The 19,062-nt window shown below is 44.1% G+C and overlaps 1 protein-coding gene across 3 annotated transcripts in view; it reads left to right on the forward strand.

Annotated features, from left to right (window-relative positions):
• Window positions 1-19,062, forward strand: part of osbpl9 (oxysterol binding protein-like 9) — a 38,451-nt gene that overhangs the window by 12,614 nt on the left and 6,775 nt on the right. Inside the window, exons 4-11 of one of the 3 annotated variants that reach the window (XM_085347482.1) lie at window positions 3,536-3,612; window positions 6,993-7,088; window positions 7,439-7,486; window positions 12,002-12,031; window positions 12,122-12,172; window positions 12,679-12,717; window positions 16,453-16,543; window positions 17,233-17,337. In XM_085347482.1, coding sequence (XP_085203608.1) covers window positions 3,536-3,612; window positions 6,993-7,088; window positions 7,439-7,486; window positions 12,002-12,031; window positions 12,122-12,172; window positions 12,679-12,717; window positions 16,453-16,543; window positions 17,233-17,337 — 537 coding nt within the window. Of the gene's footprint in view, window positions 1-3,535; window positions 3,613-4,508; window positions 4,968-6,992; window positions 7,089-7,438; window positions 7,487-12,001; window positions 12,032-12,121; window positions 12,173-12,678; window positions 12,718-16,452; window positions 16,544-17,232; window positions 17,338-19,062 lie in introns of those variants that run through there. The other 2 variants (XM_085347484.1, XM_085347483.1) reach the window with 2 other exon arrangements.

The following is a 19,062-nucleotide window of genomic DNA, read 5'->3' on the forward strand; positions in this document are numbered from 1 at the left end:
AAACTCGTCTTTATTTGGCAGCAGCATTTGGGGATCTTATTTTTAGCCGTTAGATTTTGCAGTGATTTCTGTTCTGTGTGGGAAAGTTTGTGGGTTTTCCTCTAATATTTGCAGCGCGTGCGAGTGGCTGACCTGAAGCTTGCTGGTGTGAGGTGCGGTCCCTCCCGTTCGTGCCTCTGATAGCCCTGCTGGGCCTCGCTGCCATTGCCCAGCTTTCAGTAACGGGTTTGGTCTGCACACTTTGCTGTGTTGTGACAGTAGCAGCTGAGCTGTCAGACTGTTTCGTTTATACAGGGTGGAAACGGCATCGTAAAACTTTAAGAGCGGGTTTAATGGCAGATTTGTGGACAAAGCATTTAACTTTCAGACTTTTGTCCTTTTTGTTCGGTTAAATTTGACGATACTGCAAAACTGCACGACTGGAATCCCCAAATTTCCTTAATTATTATCTTTATTTTATTTAAGGATATGAATTCAAACACATACTATAGATGCTGCTAACATTCACTGAAAACATTTGCATATTCAGTTTTGTCTTTTTGTTTTCTTTTTCCCAAAACTTCTGGAAATTGTTGAGAAGGAGGTCGAGTCATTGTCTGAATGTCCTCCCTCACACGCGTCTCACAGCAGGAGGCTGCTTGCGTCAGCTGCTCCTGAGTAGAGCGTGCAGGAGAAACGACACATGGCGGTCGCTCATTGTAAATTCACTGCACGATTACCTGCTCTTTTCTCACCTGGACACAAATGGGAATAACGCAGATATTGTACTGGGGAGCTTGCAGGTTAAAGATTGTTTAACGAGGCGGGCTGTTGCGTGCTCCCTTTTCTGTGTCACGTGTTTAAATTCTACAAAACGTGATTGTTGGTGGAGTATTAACAAAATAGGTTCCTGTCAGGTGGATGAATAATGTGCTCACACCTCCTTGGCAAAGCAAATCACAGCTCCAGATGTGAATCAGTAACTAGGACAAAGATTGGACTTGTGACACAGTTCCTGTATTAGCTTTTCTTGGATGGCCTGGCTGTCGTGAGTAGAGCTGAACAACATTAGCTGCAGCAGATCTGTTCCCCTGCAGAGTCGGAAAGCGAGAGGGCAGCGAGGTGCTGTCTGAGTGGATTGGCCCGAGCCTCGGCTGCCGTTTAATGTCTTTAAAAGCTTTCCTGTTGTAGCGCTCCTTAGCCTGCTCATCTGCTGCTCTGTCTTGTTTCCAGCTCAATGAAAGATGACTCTTACACAGGATGGAGTTTAGGAGCTAATTCAAGGACATATTTAGTTCTTTGTTAACAGCTTTTGGAGATTGATTGGAGACTGTATTGATTACTGTCCTCACCTGGAACATTAGCTGCTTTTTCTGTCCGGTCTTTGCACCTGACCTTTTCCAGCAAATTTCTGGTTTTGTGTTTTAAGCCAGTTAACACGGGTGTTTTCTTTTTGTTTTGTTAAATGGTTCAAATGATTCACAGGTCAGTGTTTTGTCTGCATATAATACACAAGTCTACACGGGTCTAGAAATAATGCTAAAGATGAGACATTTTGACAGGCATTTTTCCACCAACAAGGGGATTCCCAAAGAGGTTTGTGTGGAAACTTGGCATATCTCAGCATGGTGTGCAGTGTGTCCTTAAAAATAAATGAAGTGCAGGACTAAAAACGTGTCTGCAGCAGACGAACAGAAAGTCCTGTCCTTTAGAAACAGACAAACATGCATCTGACCCATCTACTGTTTGCTGAAGTCTCTCTGTGGGTGTCAAGAAGACGATCTGAAGATGGCACAGAAACTGGACTAAAGATCGTTGGCGACGGGTCTTCTGGAGTCGTGAATCCAAATTTGTGTCTGTAGCGATCTGTAATGGTAGAGCTATTGAGGGCTGCCAAAATTAATGGAACTGTCAGATTTGGATGCAGTAACACCTGGAAAGCATCTGTTTGGCTGCAGCTCTATTTTTCAGCATGACAATGATCCCAAACACTCGCCCAGTGCAGTAAAAGCTCACCTGGATAGAAAAACACTGTCAGCCATAGACTGGTCTCCTCAGAGCCACGTGGGGTCATATTGACAGAAATCCACAAAAGGGAGCCATCACCCAAAAGCTTGAATGTCCTGCAGAAATATTCCTATTGTATAAACTCTGTGGGTTTTTTGCCTTATATACTGTAGTTCCATATATGTTTACACGTTTCAATAGATTTCTGAACCTGTTTCCCATTTTCTTAGCAAAAAGTAAACAGATTGGCTCAGACTTGGCACAGTGCTGTACAGCTTTAGCACCCATCCACTTCAGTTCATTCCGTGTCTTGGCAGGAAAATGCAATATTACGTATGCCAGTGGCAGGAAAAAGCATCCAGGAGCCTTTTGCAGTGTGTACTGCATGTGCCAGAGCCTGTTCTGGGTCATTGGTTAATGTTGCTGTCTTTGCTCTGAGGGTGCAGCCTCACTCTGCTCTGCTTCACACAAAGATGAGAATCAGTACTGTGGCAGCACAGGAAAGGAGCTGTAAGTCCTCATTTTTACAATTGCCATAAAAGTTGGTCACTTTTATGGTATTGATTCAGCCATTACTGTCATGCAGACAAAGATTTTATGTCTGAATGAGTTAAATATAGTGAAGCGTATTTAAAAAGCTTCAGTTTTAATGTCTGTCTGTCAGACTCCTGCCTCATTGGGCAGGTGGCGTGGCAGGAGGCCGCCCCTCCCTGAGCCTGGTTCTGTCGGAGATTTCTTCCTGTTAAAAGGGAGTTTTTCCTTCCCACTGTCACTAAAGCGCTCGCTCAGCATCTGTCGTTGTGATTTGGCGCTGTATAAATAAAATTGAACTGAATTCACTTTATAGGCCTCAAACGCCAATAAAACACCTTTTAAAAACTCTGACTGGCTCACACAAAGGAGAAAGAAACTGTGCACCTTTTGTTGTTGAGCAGTTTCGTGTAGTTGCACACTTCCTTCTAAACTGTAAAACATTTAGTGGGTGTAGTTCCTCTATGAAACCGCGCACCACGAGGTTAGTAGGTTTGGGCAAACCGGGTCATGATTTCCAGAGAGACAGAGTTTTGTTGTTGTTTGTTTTTTTGGTACTGTGAGCACAAAGACCAAGTCCCATTTAGTTCCATTATATTCAGTGGAAGGCTCAAACATGCATAAAGATTCATTCAAATTCAAAGAGGCTTTATTGACATTTATGTTAATGTAATTTAGACACAGACCTATAAGCTCTGATGAATACTCTGATTAGAAGGGAAAGTTTGACATTTTGGGCGGCATGAGTTTGGTTAAGGATCGGTACAGCTCTCATGTATGGCACGGGGAACAGTTACCAGAATATCTCTTGGTTGCCGTCACCGAATGACATGAGAGAAATAAACCTGTAAACATGTTTTCGCTGAAACTTTCTAGGTGAATATTCAGTGTCCCTCACTGCGTCACCAGTACTCATGTCATCTTAGTGCTCTCATTACTCTTTTCTTTCAATGGGCTTCAGATGGTGTCAGATGGAAAACGTGGCTCACTGGGTGTGTCTCTGTGTTTCTGTCCTCAGCCCGAGATGCAGACGAGCGGGAGAAGTGGATCCACGCCTTAGAGGGAACTATCCTCCGGCACACCCTCCAACTCCGGGTATGAAACCAAGCGCTTCTTTGGATGTGTGTCTTTCTGTCTAATCCACTGCAGTTAACAGAGGAGTTGTTTGCTCCGTGGATCCTCTGGTGTTTGCCTGCCATTTATACAAATTCCCGTCGCACAGTTCGTATTTCCGAACTCGAGCGTGCCGCTCTTTGTGATACCTGAAGATGATCCTGGTTTAGATGAAGAGGTAAACGAGTTTGAAAACCCTGCCATGAAAATAATATCAGAGCTTTCACTGCAGTCTGTATTTGCATAAACTACACCCGAACACTCGTGATGGATTTGAATGGGCTTTGCAGGTTATCAGCACTTTAAGCTTTACGAGTATTGCTCGTATCTGTTTTTTCCTCAAGAGAGCAGAGCTGAAAGATAATTCACGTCTGTATTAAAGGGAAAAATGCTGACATTTGCGTCATCGTAGGCTGAGGATGTTTGGAAATACGTGGCCAGTCTGGACAGGTTTTAGGAGCAGGCTTTTAAGTTTAATGGAAAGTCTGCTCAGCTGCTGACCTGCTTGCTGCCATTTTTGTCCCACCGGCGTTTATATCTGTTTTTATGAGTGTAGAAATTGCTCCTCCTGCCCTGCAGTTGTTTCTTTGCTCAACCTCTTTCCCTGCTCTCCTCCCTCAAAACAAACCTTCCGCTATGCTCCCTCCCATCCTCATCCAGATACGCTTCTTCCTCCTCATCGCCTCTCTTCATCCTCATAACCAAGCTTTGCTCTCCCTCCCACCTTTCTTGTTCTGCTCGCCCTCCCTCTCTCCCTTTGGTGGCAAATCCGTTTGATGTGCTACGCGTGTGCCTGCGTGCTCGGTGCGGACACACATGCATGCGCACACCTATGCAGCGCTGCTGTCGAAGCATCATGTGACCCAGCTACCCAATCCAAGACCCGGTTGCTCAATCGGCCAAACATCTGCCTCGGCTGTCTCAGCCAATCCCCGTGGCTGTTAAAGCTCGTGCCTCTCAGCGCTTGCTGTTGGTTTGTGTGTTTTCTCGTCCGCCTGTGCGAGAGGAAGTGTGGCTTTCCTGTCAGGGCAGGGTCCTGGATTAAGTCGGCTCAGACCCAACGCTTAGCTGATAACTGCTGCTGAAGCCCCGCTAACAGTCTGAAGGCTGCTAGGGTTTACGTTGGCACACCGCAGTGGGGAAGCAAAGGGAGGAAATTGTTTTGTTTGTCTGTGGTGCTGAAGGAGGAGGAAAGAATGTGACTTCAGCTGAGCTGGCGGTTTGTAGCTGTGGGGAAAACAGAGATACGGAGGCAGAGAAAGCGACCTTGCACTCTGCTAAATGGACTGAGAGATGCACTGGCTTATTGCAGCATGTCTATTGGAGCACAGCACCCAGTAAGTAACAGCACACAGACGGGCAAAAGCGAGGGGAGAAGCTACGCGGCTGCAGCGCCACTGGGACAGCAGCATTTTTAAAGTGGGTCACGCTGAGTGGAAAGACAAATAGACAGGGGAGGGAGGGGGGAGTGTGCGAGGGCAGTGTTGTTTGTAAAGTCTGCTCTGTGGGTGTGGGGGGCGGGGTGGGTTGTTGTTTTTCTTTTTTTTTTTTTGTCTTAATTTAACACTGGAGGCCACGCTTAAACCTCCCTGCTGCTGTGTCACAGGGATGGACAGTCTGCGCGCTGCAAACGCGTGGGAGTGGAAGTCTGGGAGTATTTCCAGAACAGGGCAGAAGTGAGCACTACAGTGGCTGTTTATAAACCAACCACCTGCCTCTGACTTTCTGCTCCCAAACGTTAAAAGAAGAAAGAAAAACACTTCCCCTGTGTCACGTGTGTTGTCAAAACAGGACGCATCGTTTGCTCGGTGGTAACAGAGCGCCGGGCTGTTCTGCAGGTAGAGTCAGCTTTAAATACACATGGAGGAAAGTAGAGTCTTGTTCACTTCTGTTCTTTGACTTTTCACGCAGTGCAGAGTAAACGTCGAGGCTCAGGTGGTTCATCTCTAATCGGTCTTGTAACACTTTACTGTGAAATTAGTTTCCTGTAGAGATTTTCGCTCCGACTTGTTTCGCTGCGTGTCGCTGGTATCCTGATGCGATGCCTTACTGGAATAATACTCCACTTACATGTTTCCAGTGTAGCGAGTTATCCGGCAAGTTTCTTCAGGATTTGTGCCAGTCTGGGTGAAACCCCCCAAAGACGCACAGCAACAGCCTTTTTTTCTTCTTCTTTGTTTTCTCTTTTTTTCGCTCAGGCCTTCATGCAGACAGCTACATTTTCCCCTTTAAGCTGAACAAGCACCTTTGATCCTTTTGAGGAAGTTTGCCCTCATAGCTTCATGGCTGCTGAGTCTATATGTTTTTCTGAAGCTTAAACTTCACCGACTTTGTGTTGATGGCTTTTCTTCACTTTCCTATCGGAGCTCATTCGTTTGCAAGAAAACGCGCCTCAAACTCGCGACGCAGCTGGACTCTGCAACATGGCAGCTCCAAAGCAGCAGTGACACCCACCACGGTTTGATAAGAGTTTGACTTCTGACAGCAGTTGTTTCGTTTTGACAGAGCGGCTTTTCAGGTGTTGTGCGTTTTTCCACGTAACTGCTGTAAAGTGGTAAAGTGCGTTGACACACGCCGTTAGTCATCTCCTGAGTCCGCTGGCTTGACGTAGGGCGGGTGTTGTGTGTTCGCGGGCACTCGGTGTCCCTGCTGTTGACAGCCTCGGTGATTAAATGGGGGTGAATTATTTTTTTTCCCCCGTTTTCCTGTCTTTTGGTTTTGTGTCACAGCTTACTGGATTGTTCTGGGTGCTTTGGTGGGTGCGCACAGACAGGCAGACAGATGCCTGGTCACGTCTGTTCTGCCAATAGTCTAGTAATTACCTTTTAATGGCTATTATGTAACAAAGTGTGTGTGTGTGTGTGTGTGTGAAGTCTGGGGGCCGTTAAAGGAAGCTAATTAACAAACAATGAATTTGAGTGCACCTCAGCCCGTAACCGAATGCTCTCCGGTCATGAGTCCTGATTTCAGCTTTGTTTCAGGGCCTGAAACGAGTTGGCCTCCATCAGGCAACCAGGCAGACCTGCTGGCCTTTCATGTAGACGAGCCTTTAAACAATAGTACTCATGTCTCCCTCACTACGGTACCTTGCTGGAAAATTCTCCTGAACTGTTGATGTTTCTCTCCACCGTTTTGTGTAACAGTTTATAAAGCCTACCTGACCAGGAGGCGATGGATATGAGAGGCTTTCCCCCCTTTATTTGTTTGTTTTTTTGGTAAATGAACAGATAAATATGTGAATACACGGCCCTGGATTTATGGACTGTGGTTTTGTGCTTTACTTTGAATATGCAAATACCTTTTGCAACACCTGCGTCGAGGACTGCACCGATGCTCAGCTGTGTTTCTTCCCTTGTCTTTAGGAGGCTGAGACGGGATTTGTTCCTAGTGTTCAAGACTTTGACAAGAAGCTAGCTGAAGCTGACGCCTACCTACAGATTCTGATTGATCAGTTAAAGGTAGGACACGACGGAAATCCACACCGTGAGGTAGATATAGATGTTGTAGATTTCAGTGGCTTCTCATCCTATATTTATAGATTGAATCTGTGTCAGCGAGCATTTCCTTGTCTACTTTTCGGTAAAGCAGAAGTTCTTGTGAGTAAGATTTGTGGTGACAAACCAGATAACTGTATTTAAAGAAAGTAGACACTGTCTCCAGCATCTTAAGGAAACCACGTAACATGTCCTTCCTTAGATAAGCTCTCAGTAGTTTTCCACTGTGTCATCTGTACAGTCATCTGACAGTGGAATAGCTCTTATTCCATGTTTCTGTTTTTTAACCTTTCTTTCATCTCTTGTCCACACAGCTGTTTGATGAGAAGATCAAGGACTGCAAAGAGGATGAATCACGCAGAGTGAGTATCAGCAGCGCAGCTCTGTCCTCGCGTCTCGCCTCTCCGGTCCAGCATCATTAGAGCCGCTGCTAACAAAGGAGCAGGGGGCGAATGGAAACTGATAGCTGTCGGTGTATCGCAGATATTTCTGTTCCAAACTGGCCTAAAGCAGCAGTGATTTCAGAAGTGATCCTCTTATTTCAAAAGCTAAAGTTCAGTCCCCTCGATAGGGCTGAACGATTATGGAAAATAATCTAATTGCGATTTTTTTTTCCCCCCAATATTGCGATTGCGATGCGATATGCGATTATTTTTTAAGGTCTTTGTCTTCTGTATTATTAAACAAAGACAAGCAATACATCATATAGTATGGCCAATACTATATTACATTAATTTTAAACTGTTCTTTCCTGGAAGACAGACCTCTGTTATGATGACATGAGGTGATGCATGAATTGATGACTGACATTTTTATTTAACTTCTTCAATCACAACAGTATATTTGAACATACACAATAGTTTATTTTTAGCTTACAAACATCTGAGCATAAAGTGCTGACAAGGAACCCTGGTGTAAACATTAAAATGAAAGTCAGTACAATGTGCAGATTGCAGAAATATACATAAAAAAAATCAGTGGCTTTACCACACTCAGTTTTTCGACATCTGTGAACTACTAGACAGTCATTCAATTAAAAAATAATATTAAATAAATAAAACTAATAAATAAAAAATACACACATCTTACTGATCTCTGCAGTCAGTAACATTACACATAAAGTGCAAACATAATAGCAATTGTATAAACACACACACACACACGCCTTTAAAGTTTAAAGGCGTGAAATTGGACGGTCTAGTTCTGATTAGCGTCACCGCTGTCTCGGTGGAGTTTAATAAACTCGGCCGTCTGCTTCTTGCTATCTAAAATATAACCAGACACTGGCGTAAATTCTCGACTGTCTCATACTTCTGTTTAATAAGTTTTCTGTTTGACGTTTAGTCAGCTGTGTGAAAACCAAGGAGGAACCCACCCGGGGGATTAATAAAGTTTTATTTTATCTAATCTAATAACTTTAATCTCAGCCAAACCGATTTACTCACGAACAAACAAAACACTGAAAAAAGCCCAACAATAACATTTTTAGGTTGTCTAAGTGACTTATATATCACGTTTAACCCGAGCAGCGAAACTCCGCGGTGATCTGAAAATGATGTGCCGGGAGTTGTGCCGTTCTCGGCCGCATCAGTAACCCTCGAGCTCCCGGCTAGCTGTCGAGCTGGTGGGTAGCAGACGCCTCTGAAAACGTCGAAGCACTTTTGCAAATATGGGATATCTTGATAAACCGAGCAGATATTTGATGTTTACACAACTACTTTCTCGCCTGAAAATATGTTAAAAGTTTATTTTGTGACCCTGAAAGATTAGTATGAGTAATTTTAAAACTCAGTAGCGGCCGCCATTGCTGGAAAATGGAGTTTGGCTGGGCCGCGCTATGAATTCTGGGATATGGTAGTAATTTGGACAGCCTTCGGCGCGTCGCTGTGACGTAATCGGTCTACAAATGCGGCCTCAGGAGGATGCAGCCCATGAATTTGGACATGTCCAGAGTATAATCGCAGCCTTTGCGGTTAGAAAATTGCACTTGATCATGTCGCGATATTATCGCAAATGCGATATATCGTTCAGCCCTACCCCTCGATATTTATTTATCAGCCATGAAGAATAAAAATTAATCCTTCAAGGAGTAACCCTTGAAGCGCTTTCCTTAACTGAGTGGTTTCAGCTTTATTTCAGGCCTGCTTAGAGTCCAAAATGACTGGATGTGCATTAGAAAATCCCAGAAACTCTAATAGAATAGAATAGAATAGAATTCAACTTTATTGTCATTGCACATGCACAGGTACAGGGCAACGAAATGCAGTTTGCATCCATCCAGAAGTGCTTTAGTGATATAGATATATTACAATATATATTAGCAATAATATAGATATGTAAGTATATTACAGAAATGGGTCTATTATGGTATGTTATAATGTACACGGTATGAAGTATGTTGTGAATATTCTATAACTATAAGTATGTACAGGCTGTAGTGAGTACAAGCTATGTACAGGCTATGAACAGGATATAAATATGAAAAACTATACAGAATATGAAATAAATAACTTTACAGAATCTGAGATATACAGCTATACAGAAATGGGAACTATGCAAGTTGTAAACAGTTGTAGGATTAAAGATTATCGAATGTACAGAATGATTATTTACACAGAGCTATACAGTAGTGCAGTTAAGATAAGTGAGGGTGTAGATAGTTTCTACAGAGGCTATATAAAGTGCTAGTGGTTGTGAGTGGTGGTTCAGTCCATGTTATTATTGTGTTTGAGGGTACAGTTGTCCATTGTGGGTGTGTGTATGTTCAGTCCATGAGTTTAACGTGGGTCAGATGTCAGGAGGCAGAGTTCAGGAGTCTGACAGCTGTGGGGAAGAAGCTGTTCCGGTACCTGGTGGTCTTAGTCCGGAGGCTCCTGTGGCGCCTCCCAGAGGGCAGGAGGGTGAAGAGTCCATGTGATGGGTGACTGGGGTCTTTGATGATTTTCCCAGCCCTTTTCAGACACCGCTTCCTGTAGATGTCTTTTATGGCAGGAAGTGGTGCTCCGGCGATGCGCTGGGCAGTTTTCACGACCCTCTGCAACGCCTTCCGGTCCGAGGCAGAGCAGTTCCCGTACCAGACTGTTATACAGTTGGTCAGGATGCTCTCGATGGTGCAGCGATAGAAGTTCACCAGGATGTCTGAGGACAGGTGGTTCTTCCTCAGAGTCCTCAAGAAGAAGAGGCGCTGGTGAGCCTTCTTGACCAGCTTGGAGCAGTTGGTCGTCCAGGTGAGATCCTCGGAGATGTGGACTCCCAGGAACTTGAAGCTGCTCACACGCTCCACAGCCGTCCCCTTAATGTGGATGGGTGGATGTGGGTCAGCATTCCTCCTGTAGTCCACGATGAGCTCCTTGGTCTTCTCGGTGTTAAGCAGCAGGTTGTTTCTGTCGCACCACTCAGCCAGACGATCCACCTCCTCCCTGTAGGCGGCCTCATCGTTGTCACTGATGAGGCCAATCACCGTGGTGTCATCTGCAAACTTAATGATGGTGTTGGAACCATCAGCAGGTCTGCAGTCGTGGGTGAAGAGGGAGTAGAGGAAAGGGCTCATCACACAGCCTTGTGGTACACCGGTGTTCATTGTGATGGTAGATGAGCAGCGGTTATCCAGCCGGACATGTTGGGGGCGGTTGGTCAGGAAGTCCAGTAACCATTTGCAGATGAGGGAACTGATGCCCAGGTCTGTCAGTTTCCTGATGAGTTGTGAGGGGTGGATTGTATTGAATGCTGAACTGAAGTCTATAAACAGCATTCTGGCGTAGGTGTTGTTGTTGTCCAGGTGTGAGAGGACAGAGTGCATTGCGATGGAGACTGCATCCTCTGTGCTCCTGTTCCGGCGGTATGCGAATTGGTGGGGGTCCAGGGTGGGGGGGAGACAGGATTTGAAGTGTGCTAGGACCAGTCGCTCTAAGCACTTAGTGATGATGGGGGTGAGTGCTACTGGGCGGTAATCATTGAGGCAAGATGGGTTGGAGTTTTTGGGTATCGGGACGATGGAGGTGGATTTGAAGCAGGCCGGTACCACAGCGTGGGCCAAGGACAGATTGAATATGTCTGTGAGCACTCCTGCAAGCTCCCCAGAACACGCTCTGAGAACACGCCCGGGGATGCCATCAGGGCCTGCAGCCTTGTGGACATTGATCCTGCTCAGCACCGCTCCTACATCGGTGGGGGAGAGAGTCATAGGTTGGTGGTCTGGCGTCATGTCTGCTTTGTCATCAAACCACATCTTTATTTATGAATGCTGAGGTGTCAGAACTCCTTAATGGTACAGGGGACGTCATCAGACGTCGTCTTAATGGGGGAAAGATGCATGAAGAAGATCAGTAGTCCTGACAAAGGACCCGTCTGTTCTCCAGTGTTGCTTTAAGCTTAACCAAAACTTGCCACCACCTCTACTCACACCATAGGTTGCCCTCAGCTTGGACCGAGCTGCTGGCGACTGCGAGGCTGATCGATTCAGTAGTTCAGTTTTTTAGTTTGTGGTTTATTTTTTTCAGTCACTTAACTGACTAATGGACAATTTAAGAAGTACATGATGTAAAAAAAGGGACTATTGTTCAAACTACAATCTTCCTTTTTCTGTAGCGCCTCTCAGGCCCGGTCAGTTCTCCGAGATGATCTTCTAATGTTTGAAGATTAGAGGTGTAAACGTTTAACCTTCAGGGCGTCGCACTAGCCTCTGGGGTTATATGTCCACTTCCTCTTTGAGTTTAACACCAGCTTTTGGTCACTTTACCTGGTTGCTTGTGCCGACTGCATCAAAGCTTTCACAGCTGGAGTTTCAAGCCCCGGCTGAAGCCAGTCAGGCGTCATTACTCGCATCAGTATTTCTGCTCTTTAACCTCATTTTTTACTTCTTTCTGTTCTTTCGACAGAAAATTGAACATTTGAAGGAGACTACTTGTGTAAGTCAGAGAATGAACACATTTTCCTTCCTGTTGGGTTTAGAAGTCACTTCCTTCCTAATTAATTGCTCTGTGATTTTTCCCTTTCAGAGTATGGTAGAGTCCATCAAGCACTGTATTGTACTGCTGCAGATTGCCAAGGTAAGCACAGCACGAGTCCGCTCTCTGCAGTTTGCCATTTCTTCATAACCATTGTTCTTGTGAAACCACATGAGTGTGCACTGTGTTACCTCGCATCCCTGGGGTAGTTCCCTGCTTACACTTGCTATCTGGGTCGGTGGTTGGTGAGGGTGTTGCCCAGTGTTCGTTTCATCACATGTTCTGTTCAGCCTTCTGAAAGGAAGTGGAGCAATCGTTTCTGCTTTGTTAGCTGTTTGATAAGGAAAGCAAAAAACACACACGTGGATTATCTCACACAGTAGTGCAATCCTGTTGTTTTCACTACTGAAAGAAGTGGCAAGTCTGGATTTGACCGTGTGATGAAAGGATCGCTGTATGTGGCAACTTGGGGAAAGTTTTGGAGCTTAACGCGAGAGACCCGGGCCTCGTTTGCACCGCACCGCGGCAGATGCTCGCGATGCTTTTATGAAATGACTCTTGAACCTTCACATACAATGAGTCTAACACTGTCTTCTTAAAATTTTAAGGACCAAAGTAACGAACAGCAACACGCAAACGGACCTATAGTAAGTTTGACCCTTTCTGTCCATGACAAAAGTCGAAATCAAACAAACTGCTAACTTTCTTTTCTCGCTTAATAGACTCTCTCCTGTTAGACCAGCAGATGTACAGATCTGTTTAGTGCATGCAGTCTAATTTGGGTCTAAGCTTTCCTTCATGTTTCCTGCTGCCTTCTTCTTAATTAAATCAATATCTTCCTCTAAAATCTAATATTTATTTATTTTGTAACTATTTTTCCTTCATGAAGACATGAAATGTATATGTGCAAATGGTGCTACACAAAATGCACATTGAGTGTATATTAGTACATCTCAAAAATGTCAAGTATTGTGAAAAGTTTATCATTTTATTCAAAAAGGTAAACATTCATGTAAATGTTAGTATTTTGTTGACGATGGCCTATAACTGTTATTCAGTTCCTCAAATTATTGAAGTATTTCATTTTCAGTGTGAGTAAATTACTCTTCACTCTTAGTTTAGTAACCACAGTCGTTGGGAAGAACGCTGACTCGACAGCTGTCCAGATGAAGATCGAGTTTATGCCACAGCAAAGCTGTTTTGAAGCATGTTAATGGAAAGTGTGGTAGGAACAGTTGCACAAGCAGTAGCAATTACCTGAGCCGTGAGTGGATTGTCAGGAAAAGCGGACGGCGTCCACTCTTTAGGTAAGAGCGTCTCTAAACTCAAGCCATATATCTGATGGACCGCATACAGCTGCTTTAATCTTAAGTGGACCAGGAAAATTCCCCTTTCTGCCGCTGCACAGTTAATCCCAGAGATATCGCAATCTAAGGAAAAGAAGTGCAGTGGTAACAGTGGGTCATTTTTCCACACGATGGAGAAATGCTGCTGAAAGAAATTGATTAGCATAACTGTGTGGGCTCGTATTGTAAAGTGTAAATTCAGCTCATTGCCCAGACAGTGAGTTTTATTAATGAGCAAAGTCAGTTTATTTTCCTTTTCCCTTTTTGTTTCTTTGCTGCGGTCACATTTTTAGGGTGATTTTAGGGTGCCGTGCCGTCTGCTGGTGATGGTTGATCCACTGTGTTTTATCCACACTGTGGACAAGAGTGCGTCTGCCATTGTTCAAGAGGAATAGGAGAAACCCCAAAAATACAGATGATGTTCAGTGTAGTGTATAAGTCGGCATATGGAGATCCTTTTTGTTTGATCTGAGGAAGCCTTCTAATAATTTGACATACTGGCTGTTTGTAGCTGATAAAGGCCTGAAATATCTCACTTTACAGAATATATGAAAGTTTATCTCTTTAAATTAAATTATGAAAAATAAACCTTTACACAATACTCGGTGTTCTGAGATGCACTAGTGTAAGTGCACATGGGACACGTGTGATCGCATGCCTGCGTATACAAGTGTTGCCCATCACTTGTGGGGCAGGGATAGCTCAGTAGGTAAAGTGGTCGCCCCATGATCGGAAGGTCGGCGGTTCGAATCCACTTAACGGCTACCCTGAGGTACCCCTGAGCAAGGTACCGTCCCTACACACTGCTCCCCGGGCGCCTGCTTAGTGGGCTGCCCACTGCTTCACTGAGTGAATGGGTCAAATGCAGAGAAAAACAAGTAATTTCCCCATGGGGATCAATAAAGTATCCATTATTATTATTATTATTATTATTATTATTATTATTCACTTACTAATTAGAGGAATCGAAGTCACCATTGATCGGTCATTGTCACACTGCCTGCTTATTGAACCACTGAGCACTAATAGCTGGAAAGCCGTGCAGAAAGCACTCCTGGGCTTCTGCAGATATTCGTGTTGAAGGCCACGACAGGATTTACGCACGTTTTGAACCACTAAAGCTTTCAGCAGTAAGAGTTCCTGTTAACTGTTTTTCAAAATAAAACGGCTCTAAAAATTACCAGACCTAAAAAGGCGATAAAACATGACACAGTTGTTATGACCTAATACCAGATTATGTGTCTCATGTATACTAATGACTACTAATTATTGACCTGCAAAATAAATAAACTGAAGGTGGATATCACTACTTCCATCTTTGGAAAAAGCAAAGGATCGAGAAGTGTTTGTAGATCGTTTAATACAACACAACCTCCCACTTTAAGCAAGACCTCCGCGTAAGCCGGCTAGCTCACAGGACTGCATTGATCTTACAGCTGGCTTAATCTCTTATCATTAAGTATAGTATTATGTAGTATAAATAGCACAGCGAAAGCTCTGCCTATGCACATACCTGCACGTGCCACCTTTGTATGCCATAGGCTTTCCACTAATCGTACCTCTGCTGAATGTCTGTCACTGCCTGCACAGCAGTGATGCATGCACCGTAGGCCTTTGTTTAAGATGCTCCAGGCGTCAGCAGCACGTTTGACCCTGTCAAACTGCACTGCCTGGGGAATTGCTGCAAAGTGCAAGAATCATTTAAACCAAGCTCACGAGAAGCATGTTCAGTAGTTATGTCAAAATAATTTATGTGCTGTGGGTGGCTGAGGGGTTGCACTGCTGCGAGAGCTGCTCATTGCATTAATATTGCATTCACTTGGAGGGGTAGAGAGGTTATTGATCATTAGAGTTTAAAACCCTTTTTAGCTTTTTTTGATGACCTTGCTCTTCACATTCTTTTTTCCTCTCATGTCGTGCTTGCATAGCCATAGGCTGGTCCGTATACATAATTGGATCTAATTAGAAGCCATCGAGTTACGTTTATGAAGGCATGTGGACGCTGGAACCATTAGAAGTAGAAAGAACAGAACAGACGCAGGAAGTTTGGAGATAGGAGGGCAAATCCTTGACCTCTGACTGTATCTTTTTTGTTTAGCGTTTAGATAAAGGTTTATTGTCAGTTATCTTGACCTATAAACGGAGAAAAACAAGGTCAGTGTAATTCCTATAACTCAGTTCAGTAAAAACCTCACGTCACACCTCGGCCTAATCTCACAGCCGTAACACGAAGTCGCTGCGTTCCTGTTGAGCTCAGATTATCTCAAAATAGAGAAAAGGTGTAGAAGTCAGAAACTGCAGGTCAGGTTTGCGTTATAATGTCACTAAATGTTGTTTCCTGGTGGTGAGCTGTTGGGGAACGAGGGGCGAGATATTTTTGGTGTATCTCGTGTGGTTGCTGGTGTTCCTGTCAGATGGGTCGTTGGGGCTGTGACCACATGGTGTCGACAGGCTGCTGTTTGTATGCATGCAGCGTTTGCCACGAATCAAGGCAGGCCTCTACAAATGATTACCTACTGTAGTGTTTATTAACACACACCCCCCCCCCCCCCCCCCCCCCCCCCCAGGCCTTTTTAAAGAAGAAACAGGCTGCTCAGATGTCAAGAGTCAACGTTAGCAGTTGTGTAGAGCTACTCCTAGCGTTTGCATGTCAAGCTGTGTTGTTGGTTTCATATTGATTGCATTAATTAAGCTTGGCAACGCCGCTCTTTCCAGGAAATCAAGTGCGAGGAAATTGATCTGCGCCGGCTGGATGGTGCATTGTTTAGTTCGCTCTTCACATAGGTGCACCGAGTTGTGATCAGGTCATACTGTTCCCCTTCTGGGTTTGAGAGGATAAAGGAGCAGGTGGATCCTTGCAGAGTAGGACTGTTTCTGAACTAAAAGCCAAACTGCTTTCGATTTAGTTTTTTCTAAACCAGTAAGCAGGGTGTGTGTGTGTGTGTGTGTGTGTGTGTGTGTGTGAGATTGTTGCAGCAAAGCTCTGATGTCGTTTTTTGTTGTAAAGGGCATCGTTTGTTTGTTTTTTTCCTCCAGAGCACCATCAACCCAGTGGATGGGATCTACCAGCCCCCTCTGGACACTCCAGCGGTGAACACAATGCCAACACAGACAACACTACCCCCAGGTACATCTGCCTCCCCAACATGTGGCAGACATTTAAAAGTAACAGCTGTCACTTACTGTGTTGAGACATGCTGAGAGGTTGTTGGTGTTATATACTTAAAGGTGACAGCAGCTCCCCCTGTGGTTGGGATTGGAATCGCAGAACCGTTAGAGAAATGTGTCAAATCTGTCGATGTTCTGTCCTTGGATGACATTTGAAATTATGTTTCAGCTGCAACTGGAAACATGTTCTAGTGTGACAGTACCATCACCAGTATTGATAAATATTCTTAATAGTCTCTCAGTATTTGAAGGTAAACCTTCACACAGGGTTTAGCAGCATTATTCCCTCTCTTCTTCTCCTTCTTTTAAATTAAGGATCTGTGTTGAAGCAGATTCCTGTTTTGTGGGCTAATATGGTTTATCCACTCAACAAGAATCCTCACATGTCTTGACTGAACTCTGACTAAATCTTTGGCTATTTCAGTCAGATGACTATGACTAGACTAAAAAAAAAAAGGCTATAAAATCAGCAGTGCGAAGTAGGCCGTTCTAATTTTGGTCTCTTATAATAGACGGTGTAATCCCCGCTCACAGATGAAGCTTCTGTCTGCAGCGTCCTGCCACGTGGCATGAGATGCTGCTTTTAATGGGGTCTGGCTTCGTTTCGAGGCTTCGGCGCTAACTCTGCTTTCTCTCCGTTTGATGAAGACGCGTCTCAGGTGTGCAAATCAGACCAACGACCCTCCACGTTACCTGTTGGTCCCGTCGTCACAGTGATGGGCAGTCTGCAGACCCCGACTCCCAACAGCACAGGTGAATTCAATTCAGTGTCATGAACTGGACTAATTTTTGTGAAATGCTGAAATGGCTATATGTTATTGAAACGGGTTCCTCATACTGCCGAGCAGCCCAATCAGCAGGTTAGAGTCTGTTTAGTTATTTTGTTGTTGTTGTAGCTGTGTGATCTGTAAACTGCACACAACCTTTTTTAATGGTAAACAGTGGACAGAAGAATGTGTTTCCCTGAGGACATGGTAACCACAGGGAAACCAGGTATGATACTGACGATCTGTTGATGAAAAGTTCAAGCTTTCATACTCGGACTCTTCATACATTATCAGGAGTTAAGCAGCCAAACTTGGCACCCTGATGGGTTTTATTTAGATCGCTTGTTATGATGTTGTTTAGGAGCCACCAAACAATGGACTACAATCACATAGCAAACAGTACAGTAGCATGGACATGTAATAGTAGATTTAAGGTGATTTGGGTGAAATGTGTTTACATAATTTGATGCCACTGCCCCCCAGTGGCCAAAAAAGATCCTTTTTTTTTTCATTTCATTCTTGACCTTCAAACAATTACTTTAAATGACATTTAGTGCCGTCTTTGTCTATTTGTAGCAGGGCTGCCACAAACGATTTTGTTGATAGTCGACTAATCAGATCATCATCCATTGGACGTACAGCGTACAGCTTATTGCACCAGCAGCATCTGCTCTTATATAACTATCATTAGCTTACAGCTTTAAGTGTTTACGGTGCTAACTAAAAATAAAGACAAGATGTTTATTAAATTTTAATGAAATTTGCAGATTGTTTCGGTGAAGTTTAATAAACTCCTTGCTATCTAAAATATAACAGGACACCGGAGTAAATTCTGGAGCATCTCACACTTCTGATAATCAGCTGTCTGCTTGACGTTTATTCAGCTGTGTAAAAACTATAACTTTAATCTCAGCCAAACCGATTTACTCAGGAACAAATAAAACACTGAAAAAAGCCAAACAATAACATTTTAAGTTATCTAAGTGACTCATATATCATGTTTAACCGGAGTAGCGAAAGACGGCGGGGATCTAAAAATTATGTGCCGGGAGTCTGGTGTTTTTCGCCGGCTCTAGTGAGCCTTGAACCCGGGTTAGCTATCGAGCTGGTGGGTAACAGACGACGGAGCACTTTTACACAAATATGTGATGTCTTGATAAACCGAGCAGATATTAGTTTACACAGCTACATTCTTACCTGAAAATATGTTAAAAGTTTATTTTGTGACCCAGAAAGAGGAATAAGAGTGATATTAAAACTTAGGAGCTGCCGCCATTGTTGGAAACTGGAATTGGCTGAGCTATGAATTCTGGGATAGGTTGGGCCACGAAGGACACGCCCGACCCATCCTTCAAATCTGGGGAAAAGGAGGACATATTTGTCGGCCTTATTTGGAGGAGTCTTCGAATTTGCGAAGCCTTCGTCACGTCACTGTAACGTGATCGGCCTCCTAATGCGGCGTCCAAAGGATGCGGCCCCTGAATTTGGACACTAGTGATGTGCGGATCGATACTGAAATATCGATTCCTCAGATACCAGTCGTTTATGTTCTAGAATCATAAGACAATTAAAACAAACAATAAAACAGGACAACAAACAATAGGTAACAACACAACAAGCTAGACCAGCCAACTAGTTAGAATCAAAAGCCAAAGTAAAAAGATGAGTTTTAAGACGTGATTTAAAAGACTGGATCGACTCGGCAGTACGA

This window comes from Diplotaxodon limnothrissa, linkage group LG23 (assembly GCF_057381915.1).
Source record: "Diplotaxodon limnothrissa isolate DT_005_m linkage group LG23, D_limnothrissa_male_GT1.1, whole genome shotgun sequence".
Lineage (NCBI taxonomy): Eukaryota > Metazoa > Chordata > Actinopteri > Cichliformes > Cichlidae > Diplotaxodon > Diplotaxodon limnothrissa.